General features: G+C 50.8%; 1 protein-coding gene across 1 annotated transcript; it reads right to left on the minus strand.

Moving 5' to 3' along the window:
* Positions 1-248: 248 nt before the first annotated feature.
* dtd2 (D-aminoacyl-tRNA deacylase 2) lies at positions 249-27,165 on the minus strand. The gene is made up of 15 exons (XM_072436184.1): positions 27,078-27,165; positions 26,900-26,961; positions 25,901-26,139; positions 22,267-22,456; positions 21,690-21,743; positions 19,813-19,936; positions 18,987-19,128; positions 17,527-17,670; positions 17,241-17,304; positions 16,527-16,952; positions 10,559-10,756; positions 9,516-9,802; positions 8,424-8,541; positions 5,934-6,003; positions 249-3,789 (listed from the first exon to the last, which is right to left on the minus strand). The coding sequence occupies exons 1-15, from the start codon at positions 27,100-27,102 to the stop codon at positions 3,470-3,472; spliced, it is 2,463 nt and encodes an 820-aa protein (XP_072292285.1). The 5' UTR covers positions 27,103-27,165; the 3' UTR covers positions 249-3,469.

The following is a 27,165-nucleotide window of genomic DNA, read 5'->3' on the forward strand; positions in this document are numbered from 1 at the left end:
TAGGCACCGGGGGAACTTAGGCACCGGGGGAACTTAGGCACCGGGGGAACTTAGGCACCGGGGGAACTTAGGCACCGGGGGAACATAAGCACCTGGGGAACTTAGGCACCTGGGGAACATAGGCACCGGGGAAAAGAAAGAATTCTGCAGACAAAACAGGAAGTAGAACGATTTAATCTTTTCAAAATAAAATTTGCTTCATGTTTTTCCAGATACAGAAATAAAAAATAAACTAAAAACAGGCCGTAAAAGGAAACCGACTCACAAACACGTAAAGGAAATGCACATGTGTGAGAGTATTACACACTCAGACTTTACACGATATAAACATAATTAAATCGTTAATCGTTAAATCGTGAAATAAAATAATCCACAGAACATTTTTAAGTTCACCGGCTCCACGTCAGTTTGGGGAAATATAAGTCACTATTTTGTACAAAGCTCTTCAAATGTTCATCATTTCACCAAAAGGAACACTGCAGTCAGGAGTGTGCCAGATGCCCTCCCCTCGCGCTGTAGTGTTTAACAGGACTTTTATCGTACATTAAATACAATCAACCAAATCAACGTTGAAAACTAGTGTCTGATAATAATCAACAATAAAATATATTTCTGTATAAACTGTCCAGAGAACATGATCAAAATATAACTTTAATATTATTTTGTATTAGTCGCTCCAACCAAATGAAAACATAAGTGGGTTTTCCTTTTGACCCTGTAACAGGACACTCTCCTCACACTCTCCTCACACTCTCCTCACACTCTCCTCACACTCTCCTCACACACTCCTCACACTCTCCTCACGCTCTCCTCACGCTCTCCTCACACTCTCCTCACACTCTCCTCACACTCTCCTCACACTCTCCTCACACTCTCCTCACACTCTCCTCACACTCTCCTCACGCTCTCCTCACACTCTCCTCACACTCTCCTCACACTCTCCTCACACTCTCCTCACACTCTCCTCACACACTCCTCACACTCTCCTCACGCACTCCTCACGCTCTCCTCACGCTCTCCTCACGCACTCCTCACACTCTCCTCACACTCTCCTCACACTCTCCTCACACTCTCCTCACGCTCTCCTCACGCTCTCCTCACACTCTCCACACTCTCCTCACACACTCCTCACGCACTCCTCACACTCTCCTCACGCACTCCTCACACTCTCCTCACACTCTCCTCACACTCTCCTCACGCTCTCCTCACACTCTCCTCACACTCTCCTCACACTCTCCTCACACTCTCCTCACACTCTCCTCACACTCTCCTCACACTCTCCTCACACTCTCCTCACACTCTCCTCACGCACTCCTCACGCACTCCTCACACTCTCCTCACACTCTCCTCACGCTCTCCTCACACTCTCCTCACACTCTCCTCACGCACTCCTCACGCACTCCTCACGCTCTCCTCACACTCTCCTCACACTCTCCTCACACACTCCTCACGCTCTCCTCACACTCTCCTCACACTCTCCTCACACACTCCTCACACTCTCCTCACACTCTCCTCACGCTCTCCTCACACTCTCCTCACACTCTCCTCACGCACTCCTCACGCACTCCTCACGCACTCCTCACGCTCTCCTCACACTCTCCTCACACTCTCCTCACACACTCCTCACACTCTCCTCACGCACTCCTCACGCACTCCTCACGCTCTCCTCACACTCTCCTCACACTCTCCTCACACACTCCTCACGCTCTCCTCACACTCTCCTCACACTCTCCTCACACACTCCTCACACTCTCCTCACACTCTCCTCACACTCTCCTCACACTCTCCTCACACTCTCCTCACGCACTCCTCACGCACTCCTCACACTCTCCTCACACTCTCCTCACGCTCTCCTCACACTCTCCTCACACTCTCCTCACGCACTCCTCACGCACTCCTCACGCTCTCCTCACACTCTCCTCACACTCTCCTCACACACTCCTCACACTCTCCTCACACTCTCCTCACGCACTCCTCACGCACTCCTCACGCTCTCCTCACACTCTCCTCACACTCTCCTCACGCTCTCCTCACACTCTCCTCACACACTCCTCACACTCTCCTCACGCACTCCTCACGCACTCCTCACGCTCTCCTCACGCACTCCTCACACTCTCCTCACGCACTCCTCACGCACTCCTCACGCTCTCCTCACGCTCTCCTCACGCTCTCCTCACGCACTCCTCACACTCTCCTCACATTCTCCACGCACTCCTCACACTCTCCTCACACTCTCCTCACACACTCCTCACGCACTCCTCACACTCTCCTCACACTCTCCTCACACTCTCCTCACATTCTCCACGCACTCCTCACGCACTCCTCACACACTCCTCACGCACTCCTCACGCTCTCCTCACGCTCTCCTCACGCTCTCCTCACGCTCTCCTCACGCTCTCCTCACGCTCTCCTCACACACTCCTCACACACTCCTCACACTCTCCACGCTCTCCTCACGCTCTCCTCACGCTCTCCTCACACTCTCCTCACACTCTCCTCACACACTCCTCACGCTCTCCTCACACACTCCTCACACACTCCTCACACTCTCCACACTCTCCTCACGCTCTCCTCACGCTCTCCTCACGCTCTCCTCACGCTCTCCTCACGCTCTCCTCACACACTCCTCACACACTCCTCACACTCTCCACACTCTCCTCACGCACTCCTCACGCTCTCCTCACGCTCTCCTCACGCTCTCCTCACGCTCTCCTCACACTCTCCTCACACTCTCCTCACACTCTCCTCACACACTCCACACTCTCCTCACACTCTCCTCACACACTCCACACTCTCCTCACACTCTCCTCACACACTCCACACTCTCCTCACGCACTCCTCACGCTCACCTCACTCTCCTCTCCTCTCACTCCTCTCACTCTCTTCCCACTCCTCTCACTCCTCTCACTCTCCTCTCACTCTCCTTCCTCACTCTCCTCTCACTCTCTTCTCACTCCGCACTCTCCTCTAACTCCTCGCACTCCTCTCACTCCTCTCACTCTCCTCTCACTCCTCTCTCTTCTCACTCTCCCCTCACTCTCACTCCTCACTCTCCTCTCACTCCTCACTCTCCTCTCACTCCTCACACTCCTCACTCTCCTCACACTCCTCACTCTCTTCTTACTCCTCACTATCTTCTCACTCCTCACTCTCCTCTCACTCTCCTCTCACTCCTCTCTCTTCTCACTCCTCACTCTCCTCACTCCTCTCACTTCTCACTCCTCACTCTCCTCTCACTCCTCTCACTCCTCACTCTCCTCTCACTCCTCACTCTCCTCTCACTCCTCTCTTCTTACTCCTCACTCTCCTCACTCTCCTCTCACTCCTCACACTCCTCACTCACCCTCACTCACCCTCACTCTCTTCTCACTCCTCACTCTCCTCTCTCTTCTCACTCTCCTCTCACTCCTCACTCTCCTCTCACTCCTCACTCTCCTCACTCTCCTCACTCTCCTCTCAAGCTCCGTGTTTAAAACTCCAGGACATGGCTCATTGGTTCTGTGGTGGTGATCTCCATCTCCTGCCTCTGCCCGTACAGCCCCTGCTCCACGGCGCCCCCTTCTGTGGCCCGGGCGCGCAGCAGCTCGCCGCAGTGCCGGACCAGGCTGGTGAAGAGCCGCTTGCCCAGCCACGCCTCGCTCACGCCGCCGCTCTGCATGCTCCGGCGGGGCCCCGGCCTCGAGCCCAGCGAGTCCTGAGGCACCAGCAGAACGCCACCGGGAACGTCCATCACGGAGAGCTGACGCCGCAAAGACGACCGGAAGAAGCGCGTGTTCATCACCGAGTCCGCTGGAGGAGAGAGAGGACATGTGAGAGGACATGTGAGAGGAGAGAGAGGACATGTGAGAGGACATGTGAGAGGACATGTGAGAAGAGAGAGAGGACATGTGAGAGGACATGTGAGAGGAGAGAGAGGACATGTGAGAGGACATGTGAGAGGAGAGAGAGGACATGTGAGAGGACATGTGAGAGGACATGTGAGAAGAGAGAGAGGACATGTGAGAGGAGAGAGAGGACATGTGAGAGGACATGTGAGAGGACATGTGAGAGGACATGTGAGAGGAGAGAGAGGACATGTGAGAGGACATGTGAGAAGAGAGAGAGGACATGTGAGAGGAGAGAGAGGACATGTGAGAAGAGAGAGAGGACATGTGAGAGGACATGTGAGAGGACATGTGAGAAGAGAGAGAGGACATGTGAGAGGAGAGAGAGGACATGTGAGAAGAGAGAGAGGACATGTGAGAGGACATGTGAGAGGACATGTGAGAAGAGAGAGAGGACATGTGAGAGGAGAGAGAGGACATGTGAGAAGAGAGAGAGGACATGTGAGAGGAGAGAGAGGACATGTGAGAAGAGAGAGAGGACATGTGAGAGAACATGTGAGAGGACATGTGAGAAGAGAGAGAGGACATGTGAGAGGAGAGAGAGGACATGTGAGAGGACATGTGAGAGGAGAGAGAGGACATGTGAGAGGACATGTGAGAGGAGAGAGAGGACATGCGAGAGGACATGTGAGAAGAGAGAGAGGACATGTGAGAGGAGAGAGAGGACATGTGAGAAGAGAGAGAGGACATGTGAGAGGAGAGAGAGGACATGTGAGAGAACATGTGAGAGGACATGTGAGAGGAGAGAGAGGACATGTGAGAGAACATGTGAGAGGACATGTGAGAGGACATGTGAGAAGAGAGAGAGGACATGTGAGAGGAGAGAGAGGACATGTGAGAAGAGAGAGAGGACATGTGAGAGGAGAGAGAGGACATGTGAGAGAACATGTGAGAGGACATGTGAGAGGAGAGAGAGGACATGTGAGAGGACATGTGAGAGGACATGTGAGAGGAGAGAGAGGACATGTGAGAGGACATGTGAGAGGACATGTGAGAGGACATGTGAGAAGAGAGAGAGGACATGTGAGAGGACATGTGAGAGGACATGTGAGAAGAGAGAGGACATGTGAGAGGAGAGAGAGGACATGTGAGAGGACATGTGAGAGGACATGTGAGAGGAGAGAGAGGACATGTGAGAGGACATGTGAGAAGAGAGAGAGGACATGTGAGAGGTCATGTGAGAGGACATGTGAGAGGTCATGTGAGAGGACATGTGAGAGGACATGTGAGAGGACATGTGAGAAGAGAGAGAGGACATGTGAGAGGAGAGAGAGGACATGTGAGAGAACATGTGAGAGGACATGTGAGAGGAGAGAGAGGACATGTGAGAGGACATGTGAGAGGACATGTGAGAGGAGAGAGAGGACATGTGAGAGGACATGTGAGAGGACATGTGAGAGGACATGTGAGAAGAGAGAGAGGACATGTGAGAGGACATGTGAGAGGACATGTGAGAAGAGAGAGGACATGTGAGAGGAGAGAGAGGACATGTGAGAGGACATGTGAGAGGACATGTGAGAGGAGAGAGAGGACATGTGAGAGGACATGTGAGAGGAGAGAGAGGACATGTGAGAGGACATGTGAGAGGACATGTGAGAAGAGAGAGAGGACATGTGAGAGGTCATGTGAGAGGACATGTGAGAGGTCATGTGAGAGGTCATGTGAGAGGACATGTGAGAGGACATGTAAGAGGACATGTGAGAGGAGAGAGAGGACATGTGAGAGGAGAGAGAGGACATGTGAGAGGACATGTGAGAGGAGAGAGAGGACATGTGAGAGGACATGTGAGAGGAGAGAGAGGACATGTGAGAGGAGAGAGAGGACATGTGAGAGGAGAGAGAGGACATGTGAGAGGACATGTGAGAAGAGAGAGGACATGTGAGAGGAGAGAGAGGACATGTGAGAGGACATGTGAGAGGAGAGAGAGGACATGTGAGAGGAGAGAGAGGACATGTGGGAGGACATGTGAGAGGAGAGAAGACATCAGAGTAAATGAAGCCCTTTAAAGGAGGAGAGAAGTAAAGGGAGGAGAGAAGTAAGTCAGTTCACCTATTCTCCGGGTCGTCTCATCTGTGGCTCCTTCAAAGAAACACACGTAAACCACGAGTCCTTCTCCGATCTGAAACATACATGTGATTCACTCAAGTCAGGACGCGCTCACCATCTGTGGCCCTTTCACACTTAAACCGCCCGTTAAAAGGTTTTAATTATATTCATCAAATTAGACAAGTTTTGATTAGGCCGCCCCAAATAAACGGTCTGTTTGCTGTGACCCGAGCCAAAATTTGTCAAGTGGGTCGATCGTTAAATTATTTTATTTTACTTTGAAGGGGAAAAAAAATATCCAAATTGTTGCCATTTTTTGATTCTGGAAGTGAGTATTATCCTGACCCGTGTCCCGCCCCGTATCCCGCCCCGTGTGACTCTGACCAGTGTGATTCTGACCCGTGTCCTTCCCCGTGTCCCGCCCCGTGTCCTTCCCCGTGTCCCGCCCCGTGTGACTCTGACCAGTGTGATTCTGACCCGTGTCCTTCCCCGTGTCCCGCCCCGTGTCCCTCCCCGTGTCCTCGCCCCGTGTCCCTCCCCGTGTCCCACCCCATGTCCCGCCCCGTGTCCTGCCCCGTGTCCTTCCCCGTATCCTGCCCCTGACCCGTGTGATTCTGCCCCATGTCCTGCCCCGTGTCCCTCCCCGTGTCCTGCCCCGTGTCCTGCCCGTGTGACTCTGACCCGTGTCCCGCCCCGTGTCCCTCCCCGTGTCCTGCCCCGTGTCCCACCCCGTGTCCCGCCCCGTGTCCTGCCCGTGTGACTCTGACCCGTGTCCCGCCCCGTGTGACTCTGACCAGTGTGATTCTGACCCGTGTCCTTCCCCGTGTCCCGCCCCGTGTCCTTCCCCGTGTCCCGCCCCGTGTGACTCTGACCAGTGTGATTCTGACCCGTGTCCTTCCCCGTGTCCCGCCCCGTGTCCCTCCCCGTGACCTCGCCCCGTGTCCCTCCCCGTGTCCCACCCCATGTCCCGCCCCGTGTCCTGCCCCGTGTCCTTCCCCGTATCCTGTCCCTGACCCGTGTGATTCTGCCCCATGTCCTGCCCCGTGTCCCTCCCCGTGTCCTGCCCCGTGTCCTGCCCGTGTGACTCTGACCCGTGTCCCGCCCCGTGTCCCTCCCCGTGTCCTGCCCCGTGTCCCACCCCGTGTCCCACCCCGTGTCCTGCCCGTGTGACTCTGACCCGTGTCCCGCCCCGTGTCCCGCCCCGTGTGACTCTGACCAGTGTGATTCTGACCCGTGTCCTTCCCCGTGTCCCGCCCCGTGTCCTTCCCCGTGTCCCGCCCCGTGTGACTCTGACCAGTGTGATTCTGACCCGTGTCCTTCCCCGTGTCCCGCCCCGTGTCCCTCCCCGTGTCCTCGCCCCGTGTCCCTCCCCGTGTCCCACCCCATGTCCCGCCCCGTGTCCTGCCCCGTGTCCTTCCCCGTATCCTGCCCCTGACCCGTGTGATTCTGCCCCATGTCCTGCCCCGTGTCCCTCCCCGTGTCCTGCCCCGTGTCCTGCCCGTGTGACTCTGACCCGTGTCCCGCCCCGTGTCCCTCCCCGTGTCCTGCCCCGTGTCCCACCCCGTGTCCCGCCCCGTGTCCTGCCCGTGTGACTCTGACCCGTGTCCCGCCCCGTGTGACTCTGACCAGTGTGATTCTGACCCGTGTCCTTCCCCGTGTCCCGCCCCGTGTCCTTCCCCGTGTCCCGCCCCGTGTGACTCTGACCAGTGTGATTCTGACCCGTGTCCTTCCCCGTGTCCCGCCCCGTGTCCCTCCCCGTGACCTCGCCCCGTGTCCCTCCCCGTGTCCCACCCCATGTCCCGCCCCGTGTCCTGCCCCGTGTCCTTCCCCGTATCCTGTCCCTGACCCGTGTGATTCTGCCCCATGTCCTGCCCCGTGTCCCTCCCCGTGTCCTGCCCCGTGTCCTGCCCGTGTGACTCTGACCCGTGTCCCGCCCCGTGTCCCTCCCCGTGTCCTGCCCCGTGTCCCACCCCGTGTCCCGCCCCGTGTCCTGCCCGTGTGACTCTGACCCGTGTCCCGCCCCGTGTCCCGCCCCGTGTGACTCTGACCAGTGTGATTCTGACCCGTGTCCTTCCCCGTGTCCCGCCCCGTGTCCTTCCCCGTGTCCCGCCCCGTGTGACTCTGACCAGTGTGATTCTGACCCGTGTCCTTCCCCGTGTCCCGCCCCGTGTCCCTCCCCGTGTCCTCGCCCCGTGTCCCTCCCCGTGTCCCACCCCATGTCCCGCCCCGTGTCCTGCCCCGTGTCCTTCCCCGTATCCTGCCCCTGACCCGTGTGATTCTGCCCCATGTCCTGCCCCGTGTCCCTCCCCGTGTCCTGCCCCGTGTCCTGCCCGTGTGACTCTGACCCGTGTCCCGCCCCGTGTCCCTCCCCGTGTCCTGCCCCGTGTCCCACCCCGTGTCCCGCCCCGTGTCCTGCCCGTGTGACTCTGACCCGTGTCCCGCCCCGTGTCCCGCCCCGTGTCCTGCCCGTGTGACTCTGACCCGTGTCCCGACCTGTGCAAACTGTGCCTCGGCTCCGTCCACTCCGGCTCTGGTTTTGACTCTGGCGCTGCTGCACTGCTGCACCACCACACGAGCCTCAAGGGGGCGCTCACTGACGACAGGCGTGGCGCTGCCAACAGAAGGGGAGGAGTTATTCTTCACATCGCACTCTTTCTGATGCGCTTCCACAGCTTCAGAGTTGAAGACTTCCCTCGGGTCACTTCCTTCGGGTCACTTCCCTCGGGTCATTTCCCTCGGGTCACTTCCCTCGGGTCACTTCCCTCGGGTCACTTCCCTCGGGTCACTTCCCTCGGGTCATTTCCCTCGGGTCACTTCCCTCGGGTCATTTCCCTCGGGTCACTTCCCTCGGGTCACTTCCCTCGGGTCACTTCCCTCGGGTCACTTCCCTCGGGTCACTTCCCTCGGGTCATTTCCCTCGGGTCACTTCCCTCGGGTCACTTCCCTCGGGTCACTTCCCTCGGGTCATTGCGCCCTCTGCTGTCGTCTTCTACATTCGCTCCCGTGTGTTTATTTACTTTTTCACCACATTTTTGTCTTTTGTTTTGCTCAAATGAATTTTAGAGTAAAGTGTAAACTGAAAGTAGTTTCTGTGGAGATAGAGGACACTTCAACTCAACAACAATTAATGTCCTCAACAGACTCAGAAACATGTTATTTAAGGAGAGAAAGGTCAACCGTGTCCATGTGACCACTCCCGTGCAGCCATGCTGTGCAGCCACGCCCATGCAGCCACGCTCATGCGTCCTGCTCATACCTGACGGCCCTCGTCTTCTGCTCCGTGTGGGACTGAGGACTTTCTGTCACAGACTCGGGGCCCGGACACCACCCGTACGACCACACCCGTGCGACCACATCAATGTGACCTGACCCATGTGACCTGACCCATGTGACCACACCCGTGCGACCACACCCGTACGACCACACCCGTGCGGCCACACCCGTGCGGCCACACCCGTGCGGCCACACCCGTGCGACCAGACCCGTGCGACCAGACCCGTGCGACCAGACCCATGCACCCGCGCCCGTGCGACCACACCCGTGCGACCACACCCGTGCAGCCACGCCCATGCGTCCTGCTCGTACCTGACGGCATTCTTATTCTGCTCCGTGTGGGACTGAGGTTCTTCCGTCACAGGCTCGGGCCCCGGTGACTCGGGCCCCGGTGGCTCGGGCCCCGGTGGCTCGGGCCCCGGTGGCTCGGGCCCCGGTGGCTCAGGCCCCGGTGGCTCGGGCCCTGGTTTGGAGGCCACAGAGGGCTCGGCGCTCACACTCTGGGCCCTCTTCTTGGGACTCTCCTCGGCAGGGAAGATCTTCCTCTTCAGAGGGCGCCCCCTGCTGCTGTGTGTGCGTCGCTGCGGGCTCTGGACGTGCTGTTCGTTTAGAAAAGGGAAACATAATGAAAGAACTTTGAATATTGCGATGGTTGATTTGAAAATATTTGGAATAAATTATGAAGGACAAAACTTGTAACATAACATTTCAAATAAGGATAAAGCAGTTGTAGAAGTAACTGAAAGAACAGAAACATGACAAATGATTTCAGATTTGACTAAACATTTTGCCCACTTTTTGTTTGTACAAGAGCAGACGAGACAGAGGTAATTGCACAATGGTTACCAAGCAACCACAACGTAAACAAGGGCCAAAGTCCATATAAATCATAGTTATGACTGGAAACTAAATATTATCCCGTAACACTTTTATTTTGTGGAATGAGCTGTCAGAAAAGTGTGTGCGTTGCGTGTAAATTGTCTCCGCATTTTTGAAGGAACGTCGCACATAAATGACATAAAAAATAGAAAAGATTAAAAAAAATAAAGTAAAATATTACTCAAAATACTGACAAAAATATAACATTACTATGACAAAAACAAGGACCCAGAAAGAACATTACACTTGAAATATGGTCAGAACCCCACACAAATCCTGTGTGTGCGGTCGTGTGTGCGGTCGTGTGTGCGGTCGTGTGTGCGGCCGTGTGTGCGGCCGTGTGTGCGGCCGTGTGTGCGGCCGTGTGTGCGGCCGTGTGTGCGGCCGTGTGTGCGGCTGTGTGTGCAGTCGTGTGCCGTGCCGTGTGTGCGGTGTGTGCTGCCGTGTGTGCGGCCGTGTGTGTGTTAGTGTCTCACCTGCTTGTGTGCAGTCGTGTGTGTGTTAGTGTCGCACACAGAGACTGGGATGACCTCTGGGTGTGACCCTTCCACCCTCTGCACCCTCAGGACCGGCTGTTCCACCCTCTGCATCCTCAGGACCGGCTGTTTGCTGGTCTGCACTTGCTCCTCGTGCTGATAGTGCAGCGCCTCCATGTGGATCTCTGCTTTTTCCTTCTGTCGCAAAAACAATGGCCACAAATGTGACTCATAAACTTATTTTACAGACAGTTTCAACCTTCTATAAATTATCTTATCTTATTATATAGGGCCAATGGTTCTAAGTACAAAGCAAACAACAGGGGGGACCAAGCACAACCCTGTCTGACCCCTCTGTCCAGAGTCAGTCTGTCATGTGACCGTTTATTTGATCCTTGAATAAATAAGTCCAGACTTATTCTTCCATCTTTGTTTAGTTGTGTTTGTGTGTGTCTCATTGTGTGTAAAGATGGTCTTATGTCCTCTTGTGTGTGTCTCATTGTGTGTAAAGATGGTCTTATGTCGTCTTGTGTGTGTCTCATTGTGTGTAAAGATGGTCTTATGTCCTCTTGTGTGTGTCTCATTGTGTGTAAAGATGGTCTTATGTCCTCTTGTGTGTGTCTCATTGTGTGTAAAGATGGTCTTATGTCGTCTTGTGTGTGTCTCATTGTGTGTAAAGATGGTCTTATGTCGTCTTGTGTGTGTCTCATTGTGTGTAAAGATGGTCTTATGTCATCTTGTGTGTGTCTCATTGTGTGTAAAGATGGTCTTATGTCCTCTTGTGTGTGTCTCACTGTGTGTAAAGATGGTCTTATGTCCTCTTGTGTGTGTCTCACTGTGTGTAAAGATGGTCTTATGTCGTCTTGTGTGTGTCTCACTGTGTGTAAAGATGGTCTTATGTCGTCTTGTGTGTGTCTCATTGTGTGTAAAGATGGTCTTATGTCGTCTTGTGTGTGTCTCATTGTGTGTAAAGATGGTCTTATGTCGTCTTGTGTGTGTCTCATTGTGTGTAAAGATGGTCTTATGTCCTCTTGTGTGTGTCTCATTGTGTGTAAAGATGGTCTTATGTCGTCTTGTGTGTCTCATTGTGTGTAAAGATGGTCTTATGTCGTCTTGTGTGTGTCTCATTGTGTGTAAAGATGGTCTTATGTCATCTTGTGTGTGTCTCATTGTGTGTAAAGATGGTCTTATGTCCTCTTGTGTGTGTCTCATTGTGTGTAAAGATGGTCTTATGTCCTCTTGTGTGTGTCTCATTGTGTGTAAAGATGGTCTTATGTCCTCTTGTGTGTGTCTCATTGTGTGTAAAGATGGTCTTATGTCCTCTTGTGTGTGTCTCATTGTGTGTAAAGATGGTCTTATGTCCTCTTGTGTGTGTCTCATTGTGTGTAAAGATGGTCTTATGTCGTCTTGTGTGTGTCTCACTGTGTGTAAAGATGGTCTTATGTCGTCTTGTGTGTGTCTCATTGTGTGTAAAGATGGTCTTATGTCCTCTTGTGTGTGTCTCACTGTGTGTAAAGATGGTCTTATGTCGTCTTGTGTGTGTCTCATTGTGTGTAAAGATGGTCTTATGTCGTCTTGTGTGTGTCTCATTGTGTGTAAAGATGGTCTTATGTCATCTTGTGTGTGTCTCATTGTGTGTAAAGATGGTCTTATGTCCTCTTGTGTGTGTCTCACTGTGTGTAAAGATGGTCTTATGTCCTCTTGTGTGTGTCTCACTGTGTGTAAAGATGGTCTTATGTCGTCTTGTGTGTGTCTCACTGTGTGTAAAGATGGTCTTATGTCGTCTTGTGTGTGTCTCATTGTGTGTAAAGATGGTCTTATGTCGTCTTGTGTGTGTCTCATTGTGTGTAAAGATGGTCTTATGTCGTCTTGTGTGTGTCTCATTGTGTGTAAAGATGGTCTTATGTCCTCTTGTGTGTGTCTCATTGTGTGTAAAGATGGTCTTATGTCCTCTTGTGTGTGTCTCATTGTGTGTAAAGATGGTCTTATGTCGTCTTGTGTGTCTCATTGTGTGTAAAGATGGTCTTATGTCGTCTTGTGTGTGTCTCATTGTGTGTAAAGATGGTCTTATGTCGTCTTGTGTGTGTCTCATTGTGTGTAAAGATGGTCTTATGTCCTCTTGTGTGTGTCTCATTGTGTGTAAAGATGGTCTTATGTCGTCTTGTGTGTCTCATTGTGTGTAAAGATGGTCTTATGTCCTCTTGTGTGTGTCTCATTGTGTGTAAAGATGGTCTTATGTCGTCTTGTGTGTGTCTCATTGTGTGTAAAGATGGTCTTATGTCCTCTTGTGTGTGTCTCATTGTGTGTAAAGATGGTCTTATGTTGTCTTGTGTGTGTCTCATTGTGTGTAAAGATGGTCTTATGTCCTCTTGTGTGTGTCTCATTGTGTGTAAAGATGGTCTTATGTCCTCTTGTGTGTGTCTCATTGTGTGTAAAGATGGTCTTATGTCGTCTTGTGTGTCTCATTGTGTGTAAAGATGGTCTTATGTCCTCTTGTGTGTGTCTCATTGTGTGTAAAGATGGTCTTATGTCGTCTTGTGTGTCTCATTGTGTGTAAAGATGGTCTTATGTCGTCTTGTGTGTGTCTCATTGTGTGTAAAGATGGTCTTATGTCGTCTTGTGTGTGTCTCATTGTGTGTAAAGATGGTCTTATGTCCTCTTGTGTGTGTCTCACTGTGTGTAAAGATGGTCTTATGTCGTCTTGTGTGTGTCTCACTGTGTGTAAAGATGGTCTTATGTCGTCTTGTGTGTGTCTCATTGTGTGTAAAGATGGTCTTATGTCGTCTTGTGTGTGTCTCATTGTGTGTAAAGATGGTCTTATGTCGTCTTGTGTGTGTCTCATTGTGTGTAAAGATGGTCTTATGTCGTCTTGTGTGTGTCTCATTGTGTGTAAAGATGGTCTTATGTCCTCTTGTGTGTGTCTCATTGTGTGTAAAGATGGTCTTATGTCGTCTTGTGTGTGTCTCATTGTGTGTAAAGATGGTCTTATGTCGTCTTGTGTGTGTCTCACTGTGTGTAAAGATGGTCTTATGTCCTCTTGTGTGTGTCTCATTGTGTGTAAAGATGGTCTTATGTCGTCTTGTGTGTGTCTCATTGTGTGTAAAGATGGTCTTATGTCGTCTTGTGTGTGTCTCACTGTGTGTAAAGATGGTCTTATGTCCTCTTGTGTGTGTCTCATTGTGTGTAAAGATGGTCTTATGTCGTCTTGTGTGTGTCTCATTGTGTGTAAAGATGGTCTTATGTCGTCTTGTGTGTGTCTCATTGTGTGTAAAGATGGTCTTATGTCCTCTTGTGTGTGTCTCATTGTGTGTAAAGATGGTCTTATGTCCTCTTGTGTGTGTCTCATTGTGTGTAAAGATGGTCTTATGTCCTCTTGTGTCTTTGTGGATTCAGTTTGTTCCGTTCTTTTGGACATAATTGAGGTGAATAAACGATAGTCACGTTCAGAATAGAAATAGTCTCTATGAGGCACAGTCGCTCCTTGAGGGACATGAGGGACATGAGGGCCTCTGTCACACGAGGAGGGGAGGAGTTTTATTAAGTGTTTCTCTAGAGCTTTATACACTTTGAGGTGAACCCATCGCTCCTGGAGCACTTTCTTTGTTTCCTGACATTTTCTGTAGAAGGGTTCAAATGCTGATTGTATTTGGTCATGTTTGGTTAAAATTGCATTCTTCTCGTATTTCAAAAACAGTTCTTTCTGTTGTTTTCAAAGCCTCTAAGTGTTTCATTTTGTGAAGTTTGAACTGCTTTCATTGTGTCTTTGTTCGGTGAAGAGCTTGTTTTTATTATTTCCTGTTGCATTTGAGGATCCTTGTTTTCAGCATGTTTAGCTTCAACAGCTTTAATTTGTTCTGTAAATCATTACATTTTATCTGTCTTTCTTTCTTTCTTTTTGACAAAGGCGACAGCAATAACTCTGCCCCTCAAACCTGCTTCAGCTGCATCATGGGAGGAGACACTTCACTGTCATTTTCCTCAACAAACGTCTCAATGTCCTTTGTCATTTGTACAAATTGTGGGTCATTGAGTCGACGAGCGTTAAATCTCCAGGAGGGGACAGTCCTGTCTGAGGGGACGGTCCTGTCTGAGGGTCTGAGGGTCTGGTCCTGTCTGAGGGGACGGTCCTGTCTGAGGGGACGGTCCTGTCTGAGGGTCTGAGGGTCTGGTCCTGTCTGAGGGGACAGTCCTGTCAGAGGGGACAGTCCTGTCAGAGGGGACGATCCTGTCTGAGGGTCTGAGGGGACGGTCCTGTCTGAGGGGACGATCCTGTCTGAGGGTCTGAGGGGACGGTCCTGTCTGAGGGGACGGTCCTGTCTGAGGGTCTGAGGGGACGGTCCTGTCTGAAGGTCTGAGGGGACGGTCCTGTCTGAGGGTCTGAGGGGACGGTCCTGTCTGAGGGTCTGAGGGGACGGTCCTGTCTGAGGGTCTGAGGGGACGGTCCTGTCTGAGGGGACGGTCCTGTCTGAGGGGACGGTCCTGTCTGAGGGTCTGAGGGGACGGTCCTGTCTGAGGGTCTGAGGGGACGGTCCTGTCTGAGGGCCTGAGGGGACGGTCCTGTCTGAGGGTCTGAGGGGACGGTCCTGTTTGAAGGTCTGAGGGGACGGTCCTGTCTGAGGGGACGGTCCTGTCTGAGGGCCTGAGGGGACGGTCCTGTCTGAGGGCCTGAGGGGACGGTCCTGTCTGAAGGTCTGAGGGGACGGTCCTGTCTGAGGGGACGGTCCTGTCTGAGGGTCTGAGGGGACGGTCCTGTCTGAAGGTCTGAGGGGACGGTCCTGTCTGAAGGTCTGAGGGGACGGTCCTGTCTGAAGGTCTGAGGGGACGGTCCTGTCTGAGGGGACGGTCCTGTCTGAGGGTCTGAGGGGACGGTCCTGTCTGAAGGTCTGAGGGGACGGTCCTGTCTGAGGGTCTGAGGGGACGGTCCTGTCTGAGGGTCTGAGGGGACGGTCCTGTCTGAGGGTCTGAGGGGACGGTCCTGTCTGAGGGTCTGAGGGGACGGTCCTGTCTGAGGGCCTGAGGGGACGGTCCTGTCTGAAGGTCTGAGGGGACGGTCCTGTCTGAGGGGACGGTCCTGTCTGAGGGTCTGAGGGGACGGTCCTGTCTGAAGGTCTGAGGGGACGGTCCTGTCTGAGGGGACGGTCCTGTCTGAGGGCCTGAGGGGACGGTCCTGTCTGAGGGCCTGAGGGGACGGTCCTGTCTGAAGGTCTGAGGGGACGGTCCTGTCTGAGGGGACGGTCCTGTCTGAGGGTCTGAGGGGACGGTCCTGTCTGAAGGTCTGAGGGGACGGTCCTGTCTGAAGGTCTGAGGGGACGGTCCTGTCTGAAGGTCTGAGGGGACGGTCCTGTCTGAGGGTCTGAGGGGACGGTCCTGTCTGAGGGGACGGTCCTGTCTGAGGGTCTGAGGGGACGGTCCTGTCTGAAGGTCTGAGGGGACGGTCCTGTCTGAGGGTCTGAGGGGACGGTCCTGTCTGAGGGTCAGAGGGGACGGTCCTGTCTGAGGGTCTGAGGGGACGGTCCTGTCTGAGGGTCTGAGGGGACGGTCCTGTCTGAGGGCCTGAGGGGACGGTCCTGTCTGAAGGTCTGAGGGGACGGTCCTGTCTGAGGGGACGGTCCTGTCTGAGGGTCTGAGGGGACGGTCCTGTCTGAAGGTCTGAGGGGACGGTCCTGTCTGAGGGTCTGAGGGGACGGTCCTGTCTGAGGGCCTGAGGGGACGGTCCTGTCTGAAGGTCTGAGGGGACGGTCCTGTCTGAGGGGACGGTCCTGTCTGAGGGTCTGAGGGGACAGTCCTGTCTGAAGGTCTGAGGGGACGGTCCTGTCTGAGGGTCTGAGGGGACGGTCCTGTCTGAGGGCCTGAGGGGACGGTCCTGTCTGAAGGTCTGAGGGGACGGTCCTGTCTGAGGGGACGGTCCTGTCTGAGGGCCTGAGGGGACGGTCCTGTCTGAGGGCCTGAGGGGACGGTTGAGTCTTACCTTGCTGGGTTTGCCCAGTTTGCCCTGAGCTCCTTTAACGTTGGCGCTCGTCGGGTTCTGTCCCTGACCCCAGATCTGGGCCATGAGCGTGTTCTGAGCCGCCGTCAGCAGAATGGGGCCCCCAGACTGAAGGTTCAGCGGAGGGCCGAGGTGCAGCAGGATTGGGACCTGAACCTGGGACTGGATCGGGACCTGAACCTGGGACTGGATCGGAGTCTGGATTTGTACTTGAGTCTGCAGCTGGGGCTGGACTGGACACTGGACTGGACTCTGGACTGGACTCTGGACTGGAGTCTGGTTTTTGAGGTTGGGCTGCTGGACTTGAGTTCCTGCTCGAGTTTGGACTTGGTTCTGGGACTGGTCAGACGTCTGGGTTTGGACCATGGACCGGACTTGGACTGGCTTTTGTGGTTTCACCTTTTGCACCTGAATCACAAGCAAAAGTGAAAGATTTACCAAAATATCCACCACAAAAACACGGGACGAAGACGGTTACGTCTGTCTCGATGTTATGAAAACATATTTTAGTCTCATTTTGATCCCCGTAATCTGGACTCAACAGACTCTAAAACACACACAAAAAGACCTTTTATAGCAAAGACAGCGGCATTATTCAATCCAAAATTTCAAAAAAGAATAAAACATTTTTGGTTTTCATCAATAAATCACCTTAAACTGTCAACGTATTTCAACCTCGCTCGACTCTAAACTCACCTTGATCTCGTCACTTTCTTGTTGGTTGCTGAAGTTGTCGTTTTCCTCTGAATCACTGAGTGTCCTAAAAGCACATTTACACATGCAGAACAATGAAATAAAACCTCTTAAAGCCCTCCTTGAAGTCCTCTTAAAGCCCTCCTTGAAGTCCTCTTGAAGTCCTCTTAAAGCCCTCCTTGAAGTCCTCTTGAAGTCCTCTTAAAGCCCTCCTTGAAGTCCTCTTGAAGTCCTCTTAAAGTCTTCTTAAAGTCCACGTGAGGACACAGAAAAGTCTCCACATTCGTACCTTTGTGTGTCACGCTGAGGTCTTTGCTTCTTCTCTGCGTCTCGTTTGGGTGCTGGAGGGTTTTTGGGTTTGTTCTTCAGTTGACACACGAGACATTTACTGATCCAGAGCGTGATGTCCGAGCGCATCGTCCGCCAGTTACACCTGCCACAGAGGAGACAACGCCACGCCTCAGACACTTAGGACATGAGTGTTAGGACAGTGTTTTGGGGCCTCAGACACTTATGTCACAAGTGTTAGGACAGTGTTTTGGGACCTCAGACCCTTAGGACATGAGTGTTAGGACAGTGTTTTGGGACCTCAGACCCTTAGGACATGAGTGTTAGGACAGTGTTTTGGGACCTCAGACCCTTAGGACATGAGTGTTAGGACAGTGTTTTGGGACCTCAGACCCTTAGGACATGAGTGTTAGGACAGTGTTTTGGGACCTCAGACCCTTAGGACATGAGTGTTAGGACAGTGTTTTGGGACCTCAGACCCTTAGGACATGAGTGTTAGGACAGTGTTTTGGGACCTCAGACCCTTAGGACATGAGTGTTAGGACAGTGTTTTGGGACCTCAGACCCTTAGGACATGAGTGTTAGGACAGTGTTTTGGGACCTCAGACCCTTAGGACATGAGTGTTAGGACAGTGTTTTGGGACCTCAGACCCTTAGGACATGAGTGTTAGGACAGTGTTTTGGGACCTCAGACCCTTAGGACATGAGTGTTAGGACAGTGTTTTGGGACCTCAGACCCTTAGGACATGAGTGTTAGGACAGTGTTTTGGGACCTCAGACCCTTAGGACATGAGTGTTAGGACAGTGTTTTGGGACCTCAGACCCTTAGGACATGAGTGTTAGGACAGTGTTTTGGGACCTCAGACCCTTAGGACATGAGTGTTAGGACAGTGTTTTGGGACCTCAGACCCTTAGGACATGAGTGTTAGGACAGTGTTTTGGGACCTCAGACCCTTAGGACATGAGTGTTAGGACAGTGTTTTGGGACCTCAGACCCTTAGGACATGAGTGTTAGGACAGTGTTTTGGGACCTCAGACCCTTAGGACATGAGTGTTAGGACAGTGTTTTGGGACCTCAGACCCTTAGGACATGAGTGTTAGGACAGTGTTTTGGGACCTCAGACCCTTAGGACATGAGTGTTAGGACAGTGTTTTGGGACCTCAGACCCTTAGGACATGAGTGTTAGGACAGTGTTTTGGGACCTCAGACCCTTAGGACATGAGTGTTAGGACAGTGTTTTGGGACCTCAGACCCTTAGGACATGAGTGTTAGGACAGTGTTTTGGGACCTCAGACCCTTAGGACATGAGTGTTAGGACAGTGTTTTGGGACCTCAGACCCTTAGGACATGAGTGTTAGGACAGTGTTTTGGGACCTCAGACCCTTAGGACATGAGTGTTAGGACAGTGTTTTGGGACCTCAGACCCTTAGGACATGAGTGTTAGGACAGTGTTTTGGGACCTCTCGTTGAGCAGCCTCAGGCACTTCTTGAACTCCAGGTGGTTGAGCTCGTCGTGGTACTCCTTCAGAGCCTCGTTCACCTGCTGCCGGTTCCTGAGCACCGGCACGGCTCGCTCCCTCACCCGGATGTGCAGCACGCCGTCTGGAAGCACACCACACGCCTCAGGGTCAGAGGTCAGAGGTCAGATATGTGACCACGCCTTCTCTGTCGCCACAAATAAACTAAAGTGATTTGTTTTCCCTTCACAATGACCTAAGAGCCGTTATTCCACTCGGAAGATGCGACGTCGTCAGTTACATCTGGAGCTCAGAATAATCATGTTTAATTCTGACCCAATTTCACCAAAATAGGCCGTTTTCAATTTAAAAAAAAAAAATTAAATACAGTGTCATCATTTTAGCATTACATTTTGATCCCCAACTCATGCCTCGCGGCCCCCACTTTGGGAACCACTGAGTTAAAGGACTTTAAAAAATTGGTTTTGGTGAAATAAGTGAATATGTTTGTGGAGCCAAACCCAAACTAATAATGAGAACAAACATTTGTTGTTTTCGCCGTTGATGTCATTGTTTAAGCCCCGCCCACCATCTGAGATTATGACATGATCCAATTCTGGAAGGATCGGGCGAGGAGCTCGGAGTAGAGCCAATGCTGGAATATTGGAGCACCATTAGTTCCTTTTGTTGCGTTTTACTCTTTTTCTTGTTGGTGTTTGTCATCGCGCTGGAGACGGTTCTGTTCATAAACGAGCTTTACACTGTCACTAAAGTGGGTTTGGAAGAGGAGGAAGTGAAGTCTGGATGAGACGTCCTGATTGGTCCAAACCTTTGACAAAGTACTTCTTGCAGAAGCGTCTGAAGGTGTTTTTCTCCACGTAGGTGAATCCTGGAGGGTAAGTCCTGGTGGAGATGTACAGCTCCACCGCATCGTACTTAGCAAAGAACGCATCCTTCAGAAAACACACAAGCAGAAGAGAGAACGAGATGTTTGTGACAGAACGAGATGTTTGTGACAGAACGAGATGTTTGTGACAGAACGTGATGTTTGTGACAGAACGAGATGTTTGTGACAGAACGAGATGTTTGTGACAGAACGAGATGTTTGTGACAGAACGTGATGTTTGTGACAGAACGAGATGTTTGTGACAGAACGTGATGTTTGTGACAGAACGAGATGTCTGTGACAGAACGAGATGTTTGTGACAGAACGAGATGTTTGTGACAGAACGAGATGTTTGTGACAGAACGAGATGTCTGTGACAGAACGAGATGTTTGTGACAGAACGAGATGTTTGTGACAGAACGAGATGTTTGTGACAGAACGAGATGTTTGTGACAGAACGTGATGTTTGTGACAGAACGAGATGTTTGTGACAGAACGTGATGTTTGTGACAGAACGAGATGTCTGTGACAGAACGTGATGTTTGTGACAGAACGAGATGTCTGTGACAGAACGAGATGTTTGTGACAGAACGAGATGTTTGTGACAGAACGAGATGTTTGTGACAGAACGAGATGTTTGTGACAGAACGTGATGTTTGTGACAGAACGAGATGTCTGTGACAGAACGAGATGTTTGTGACAGAACGAGATGTTTGTGACAGAACGAGATGTTTGTGACAGAACGTGATGTTTGTGACAGAACGAGATGTTTGTGACAGAACAAGATGTTTGTGACAGAACGTGATGTTTGTGACAGAACGAGATGTTTGTGACAGAACGAGATGTTTGTGACAGAACGTGATGTTTGTGACAGAACGAGATGTTTGTGACAGAACGAGATGTTTGTGACAGAACGAGATGTTTGTGACAGAACGAGATGTTTGTGACAGAACGTGATGTTTGTGACAGAACGTGATGTTTGTGACAGAACGAGATGTTTGTGACAGAACGAGATGTTTGTGACAGAACGTGATGTTTGTGACAGAACGAGATGTTTGTGACAGAACGAGATGTTTGTGACAGAACGAGATGTTTGTGACAGAACGAGATGTTTGTGACAGAACGAGATGTTTGTGACAGAACGTGATGTTTGTGACAGAACGTGATGTTTGTGACAGAACGTGATGTTTGTGACAGAACGAGATGTTTGTGACAGAACGTGATGTTTGTGACAGAACGAGATGTTTGTGACAGAACGTGATGTTTGTGACAGAACGAGATGTTTGTGACAGAACGAGATGTTTGTGACAGAACGTGATGTTTGTGACAGAACGAGATGTTTGTGACAGAACGTGATGTTTGTGACAGAACGAGATGTTTGTGACAGAACGAGATGTTTGTGACAGAACGAGATGTTTGTGACAGAACGAGATGTTTGTGACAGAACGTGATGTTTGTGACAGAACGAGATGTTTGTGACAGAACGAGATGTTTGTGACAGAACGTGATGTTTGTGACAGAACGTGATGTTTGTGACAGAACGTGATGTTTGTGACAGAACGAGATGTTTGTGACAGAACGAGATGTTTGTGACAGAACGAGATGTTTGTGACAGAACGAGATGTTTGTGACAGAACGTGATGTTTGTGACAGAACGTGATGTTTGTGACAGAACGAGATGTTTGTGACAGAACGTGATGTTTGTGACAGAACGAGATGTTTGTGACAGAACGAGATGTTTGTGACAGAACGAGATGTTTGTGACAGAACGTGATGTTCGTAACGTCATGATGTTTGTAACTCCACACATCAGAGTTTACCTCTTGATCGTCGTCCGCCTCGGCAGAAGTTTGACCCTCGTTCAGGTTCTGGATCTGATCACAAATCACAACAACAACAACTTACACACGACATAACAAGAGTGAGATTTAGTGCTCTGAATTTAGGCCAAGAATTTATCCAAAAATGTTCTAATCCATAATTCCACCTGAACAACTGCGACTGAACTCTGAAGTTACCTCCACAATCCACTAATCCAGCTTTGTGCCGGTCTGTCCCTGGTTTAGTTCCTGGATCTCTCCTGTTCTAGCTCAGTCAGTCCCTGGTTCTGTCCCAGGTTCAGTGCCTGGTTCTGTCCTTGTTCAGTCCCTTGTTCAGTCCCTGGTTCTCTCCTTGTTTAGTCCCTGGTTTACTTCCTGGTTCAGTCCCTGATTTTCTCCTTGTTCAGTTCCTGGTTCTCTCCTTGTTTAGTCCCTGGTTTACTTCCTGGTTCGGTCCCTGGTTCGGTCCCTGGTTCAGTCCCTGGTTCAGTCCCTGGTTCGGTCCCTGGTTCGGTCCCTGGTTCGGTCCCTGGTTCGGTCCCTGGTTCGGTCCCTGGTTCGGTCCCTGGTTCCTCACCGCCTCGTCCCCGTGCGTCTTGACGGTGGGCACGGCGTCGGCCTTGAGCACTTCTCGGCCCCCGGAGCGATCGAAGCAGTCGTCAGTGAAGTGCACGGAGCAGACGGAGGACCAGAGGTGAGGGTACCAGTTTGGACGTCCAGCCGCCTTCAGCCAGCGGGCCAGCAGAGACGGACTGTCCATGGGGAAGCTAGGACAGAGAGAGAAGATCAGAAGAACTGCAGAGACGGACTGTCCTGATAATAAATTAATATAAAATGGCACAAATTTTTGAAGCTATTGTCAAGAATACGTGCGCAGACCCTTTAACACGCTCAGACCCTTTAAGAGCTTCATCTCCACGGGCCCTTTAAGACCGTTTAACCTCTGTTGTCGTACTTGTGGAAGGTGAGCCTGAGCTTCCTCTCCACGGACCCTTTAAGACCCTTTAAGACCCTTTAAGACACACTCTAGATCTCATAATTACAAAGGGGGTAAATATTTCAAATGTTAATGTGATCGATGTTGCTCTGTCTGATCATTTCTGTGTCTTCTTTGACCTGTCTGTTTCTCCCAAACCTCCGGTTGGTCCTGCAGTTGTTCAGAGGAGACACATAAGTGATGGCACAGGTGCACTGTTTATGGAAATGATAAACTTTGAAAATGTCTCATGTTCTAATGTAAATGATTTGTTGAACTCTGTTACATCTAGTGTTTTGAATGTTCTGGACACCATCGCCCCTATAAAGGCTAAAATGGTTAAAAATAAGCAGAAGGCGCCGTGGAGAAATGATGATTGGGTCAGGGCACAGAAAAGGGAGTGCCGCAGGGCCGAACGGAAATGGCGCAAGTCAAAGTTCCAGGTTCAAAAAGAGATTTACAAAGAAAAACTGAACATGTACAACCTAATCTTATGTAGAACTAGGGAAAGATATTTTTCTGAAATAATTGGAAGCTGCAGTAACAACTCGCGTGTCCTGTTTGCCACAGTAAACAGATTAACAAACCCTCCAGCTCAGCTGCCGTTAGAACTCATTTCCACATCCAAGTGTAATGAGTTTGCATTATTCTTTAATGACAAAGTTCAGGGCATTAAAAATGCTATAAATCCCACAATGCAAAAAATTACCCTAAAACCACCAAGACACTTAGAGCTAACTCACTTTGCACCAGTAACTGACAAAACTGTCCATGAGATCATCACCAGTCTGAGTTCATCTACATGCTGCCTTGATGTGTTACCCACCAAATTTCTAAAGTCTGTGCTGAACAGTTTGTTAGCACCATTCACTCACATAGTTAACATGTCGCTTCAATCTGGAACATTCCCAATGTCTTTGAAAACTGCGGTCATAAAGCCTCTCCTAAAGAAGAGCAGTCTTGATGCCGCAGTACTGAGTCATTACCGGCCCATCTCTAATCTACCATTTTGGGGCAAAGTCCTTGAAAAGGTTGTTTACCAACAGCTCACAGATTTCCTCTTAATAAACAACTCATTTGATGTTTTTCAGTCAGGTTTTAGACCTCATCACAGCACTGAGACTGCTCTTGTCAAGGTGACAAATGACATCCGCCTGAACACTGACACGGGCAAAGCCTCAGTCTTAATTCTGTTAGATCTGAGTGCTGCTTTTGACACTGTCGATCATGGGATCCTCTTAGAGACTAGAGGACTGGGTGGGCATCACTGGCACTGCCCTAAACTGGTTAAGGTCCTATCTGGAAGACAGGAAGTACTTTGTTGAAATTGGTAGCTGTGTCTCAGACCACATGACCCTGACCTGTGGAGTGCCCCAAGGGTCAGTCCTGGGTCCCCTTCTGTTCAACCTCTACATGCTGCCGTTAGGTCAGTTGATACGCAGTGAAAATGTGTCCTATCACAATGATGCAGACGACACTCAGATCTATGTTTCACTATCGGCAGGTGACTATGGACCAGTAGATTCACTCTGTCACTGCATCCAACAGATCAGTTTGTGGATGCAAAACAACTTTCTCCAGCTGAACTCAGACAAGACTGAAATAATCGTTTTTGGCCCACAGAAACAAAGAGAAAGTGTTAGCGGTCACCTCCAGAGTCTCGCTCTAAAACCTACAAACCAAATTAGAAATCTGGGGGTAATAATGGACTCAGACTTGAACTTTAATAGCCACGTCAAATCAATAACATCAGCAGCTTTTTACCATCTAAAAAACATTGCCAAAATCAAAAACATAATGTCTAAACCAGATTTGGAGAGACTTATCCATGCGTTTGTCTCCAGTAGATTAGACTACTGTAACGGCCTGCTCACTGGCCTCTCCAAACGAGCTGTAAAACAGCTGCAGTACATCCAGAACGCTGCTGCTCGGGTCCTGACTAGAACCAGGAAGTATGAGCACATTAGTCCTGTTCTCAGGTCTCTGCACTGCCCCCTGTGGCTCAGAGAATAGACTTTAAAGCAGCTCTGCTTGTGTACAAGTCTCTCCATGGCCTAGCACCAAAGTACATCTTGGATATGTTAGTGCCATATGAACCATCTCGGACTCTGAGGACCTCAGGGACCAGCCTCCTGCTGGTGCCAGAGTCAGGACTAAACATGGAGCGGCCTCCTGCTGGTGCCAGAGTCAGGACTAAACATGGACCGGCCTCCTGCTGGTGCCAGAGTCAGGACTAAACATGGACCGGCCTCCTGCTGGTGCCAGAGTCAGGACTAAACATGGACCGGCCTCCTGCTGGTGCCCAGAGTCAGGACAAAACATGGGGAATCTGCGTTTCAGTTTTATGCAGCTAAAATCTGGAACATTCCTCCTGAAGATGTGAGACAGGTTCTACTCTGACAATGTTCAAATCTAAGCTAAAAACAGTTTTGTTTAGCTGCGCATATGACTGAAGGGATTTTTTCTTTGCACTCTTCTCTTTTGTTTGTGATTTTATTAGTTTAGAAAATCAGTTGGATTGATAATTTTTAAGTTAGTTAATTTTATTGTATTTCTGTTTCTGTAATTTCTTTGTGATTTGAATGCATTTTTCCTGCTGTGAAGCACTTTGAATTGCCTTGTGTATGAAATGTGCTCTACAAATAAACTTGCCTTGCCTTGCCTTGCCTTAAGACCCTTTAAGACCCTTTAACCCCTGTGGTCGTACTTGTGGAAGGTGAGCCCGAGCTTCCTGTCCACGGGCCCTTTAAGACCCTTTAAGACCCTTTAAGCCCCTGGGGTCGTACTTATGGAAGGTGAGCCTGAGCTTCCTCTCCACGGGCCCTTTAAGACCCTTTAAGCCCCTGGGGTCGTACTTATGGAAGGTGAGCCTGAGCTTCCTCTCCACGGGCCCTTTAAGACCCTTTAAACCCTGTGGTCGTACTTGTGGAAGGTGAGTCCGAGCTTCCTCTCCACGGGCCCTTTAAGACCCTTTAACCCCTGTGGTCGTACTTGTGGAAGGTGAGCCAGAGCTTCCTCTCCACGGGCCCTTTAAGGCCCTTTAAGACCCTTTAAGACCCTTTAACCCCTGTGGTCGTACTTGAGGAAGGTGAGCCCGAGCTTCCTCTCCACGGGCCCTTTAAGACCCTTTAAGACCCTTTAACCCCTGTGGTCGTACTTGTGGAAGGTGAGCCCGAGCTTCCTCTCCACGGGCCCTTTAAGACCCTTTAAGACCCTTTAACCCCTGTGGTCGTACTTGTGGAAGGTGAGCCCAAGCTTCCTCTCCACGGGGCCGCAGCAGTTTGTGCAGGTCATGATGCTGCAGCGGAGCCACTTCCTCTTGGAGCGGTTGGCGCAGGTAGGACAGCGGGAGATCCAGCAGGACAGGTCCCGGCTCATGGAGTACCAGTAATAGTGCCGCACCATGGCCTTGAAGCAGGCGCTGTGCCCGTAGTGCCCGGCGTTATCGTGGAACTGCTGCAGGACGGCGTTCACCTGAAACGGGACATCACAGCTGAGGAGACGGCCTCACAGAAGGATGGCTCAAACAGAAACAGAAACAATATCATAGCAGACAAACTTAAAAATAGACTCATTTAAAAATCAATAAACAAAATGGGACAATTATTCAGAACTTTATTATTATTATTATCATCTATTTTCATTTAATTTATTTGATTTATTGAATTTATTGAATTTATTTAATTTTATTTTACTCCTTTACTTGCCTTATGTTCTACCGGGTCAAGCTTGTTCTTTGTGGGGTTTTTTTGCATTCTTTAGCCTTCCCCCTTTGTTGTTGTTGTTTATGTTGATCCATATTCTAATAAGTAAACTAGCAAAAAACGAGGGGGCAAACCTTATGGTGACGTAAACTAGAGTTCTAACGACGTGAAGTGGAATGGTGTTGATTTTGTGTGTGAACAAGCGCGTGGAAACACGAGGGGAGAACTCCGGGCTTCAGACCTCGAGTAACCGTGGGCAACATGAACGAAGGCCGTGGTTTTCGGCGGGACATTTAATCGAGGGATCGAGAGTCGGTCGTTTAAAATCACCAACAGCGATACGGTTAAATTGAGGTCCACGGCCAAACGTGGGTAAAAACACGCGAGTTCAGACTTTGCAGGAAGAAATGGGACGATTTTATGTGTTAAATAGAAAATCTGTAATGTTTACGTTCAGAGAACTAAAGATAAAAATGTTTTTGTCTTGATACGATCATGGTAACGGTCAGCGGGAGTGTTTGACCTCTGACCTCTTCTCTGCTGCGGGGCACTCTGACCGGAGGAGAGCGCAGGCTGTAGAACAGAACGCCGTCTGAAACACAAACCAGCTGAAGTGAGGACGCTGGAGGCGGAGACAAAGAGCGTGGCGGACCAATGAGAGCAGAGCGTCTGGCCGTCCTCCTCAGAAGGCCATGTGACGTGACTGACCAATGAGAGTGAAGCGTTTGGCCATCCTCCTCAGAGAGCCTTTCCTCTTCTTGGTCTGTTGAGGCAGAATCCTGTGGCTCAGGTATCT

This window comes from Eucyclogobius newberryi, unplaced genomic scaffold (genome assembly GCF_026437365.1).
Source record: "Eucyclogobius newberryi isolate DKJ021-1_F unplaced genomic scaffold, fEucNew1.0.hap1 SCAF_76, whole genome shotgun sequence".
Classification (NCBI taxonomy): Eukaryota; Metazoa; Chordata; class Actinopteri; order Gobiiformes; family Gobiidae; genus Eucyclogobius; species Eucyclogobius newberryi.

What these genes read in the sequence shown, in the direction of transcription:
- dtd2 (XM_072436184.1), bottom strand. Translation starts at nt 27,102, where the DNA reads ATGGCCAAACGCTTCACTCTCATTG. An exon ending in AGACGCACGGGGACGAGGCG is followed by an intron (nt 21,744 to 22,266) that starts GTGAGGAACCAG and finishes ATTTGTGATCAG; the next exon opens with ATCCAGAACCTGAACGAGGG. An exon ending in CCTCAGCGTGACACACAAAG is followed by an intron (nt 17,305 to 17,526) that starts GTACGAATGTGG and finishes ATGTGCTTTTAG; the next exon opens with GACACTCAGTGATTCAGAGG.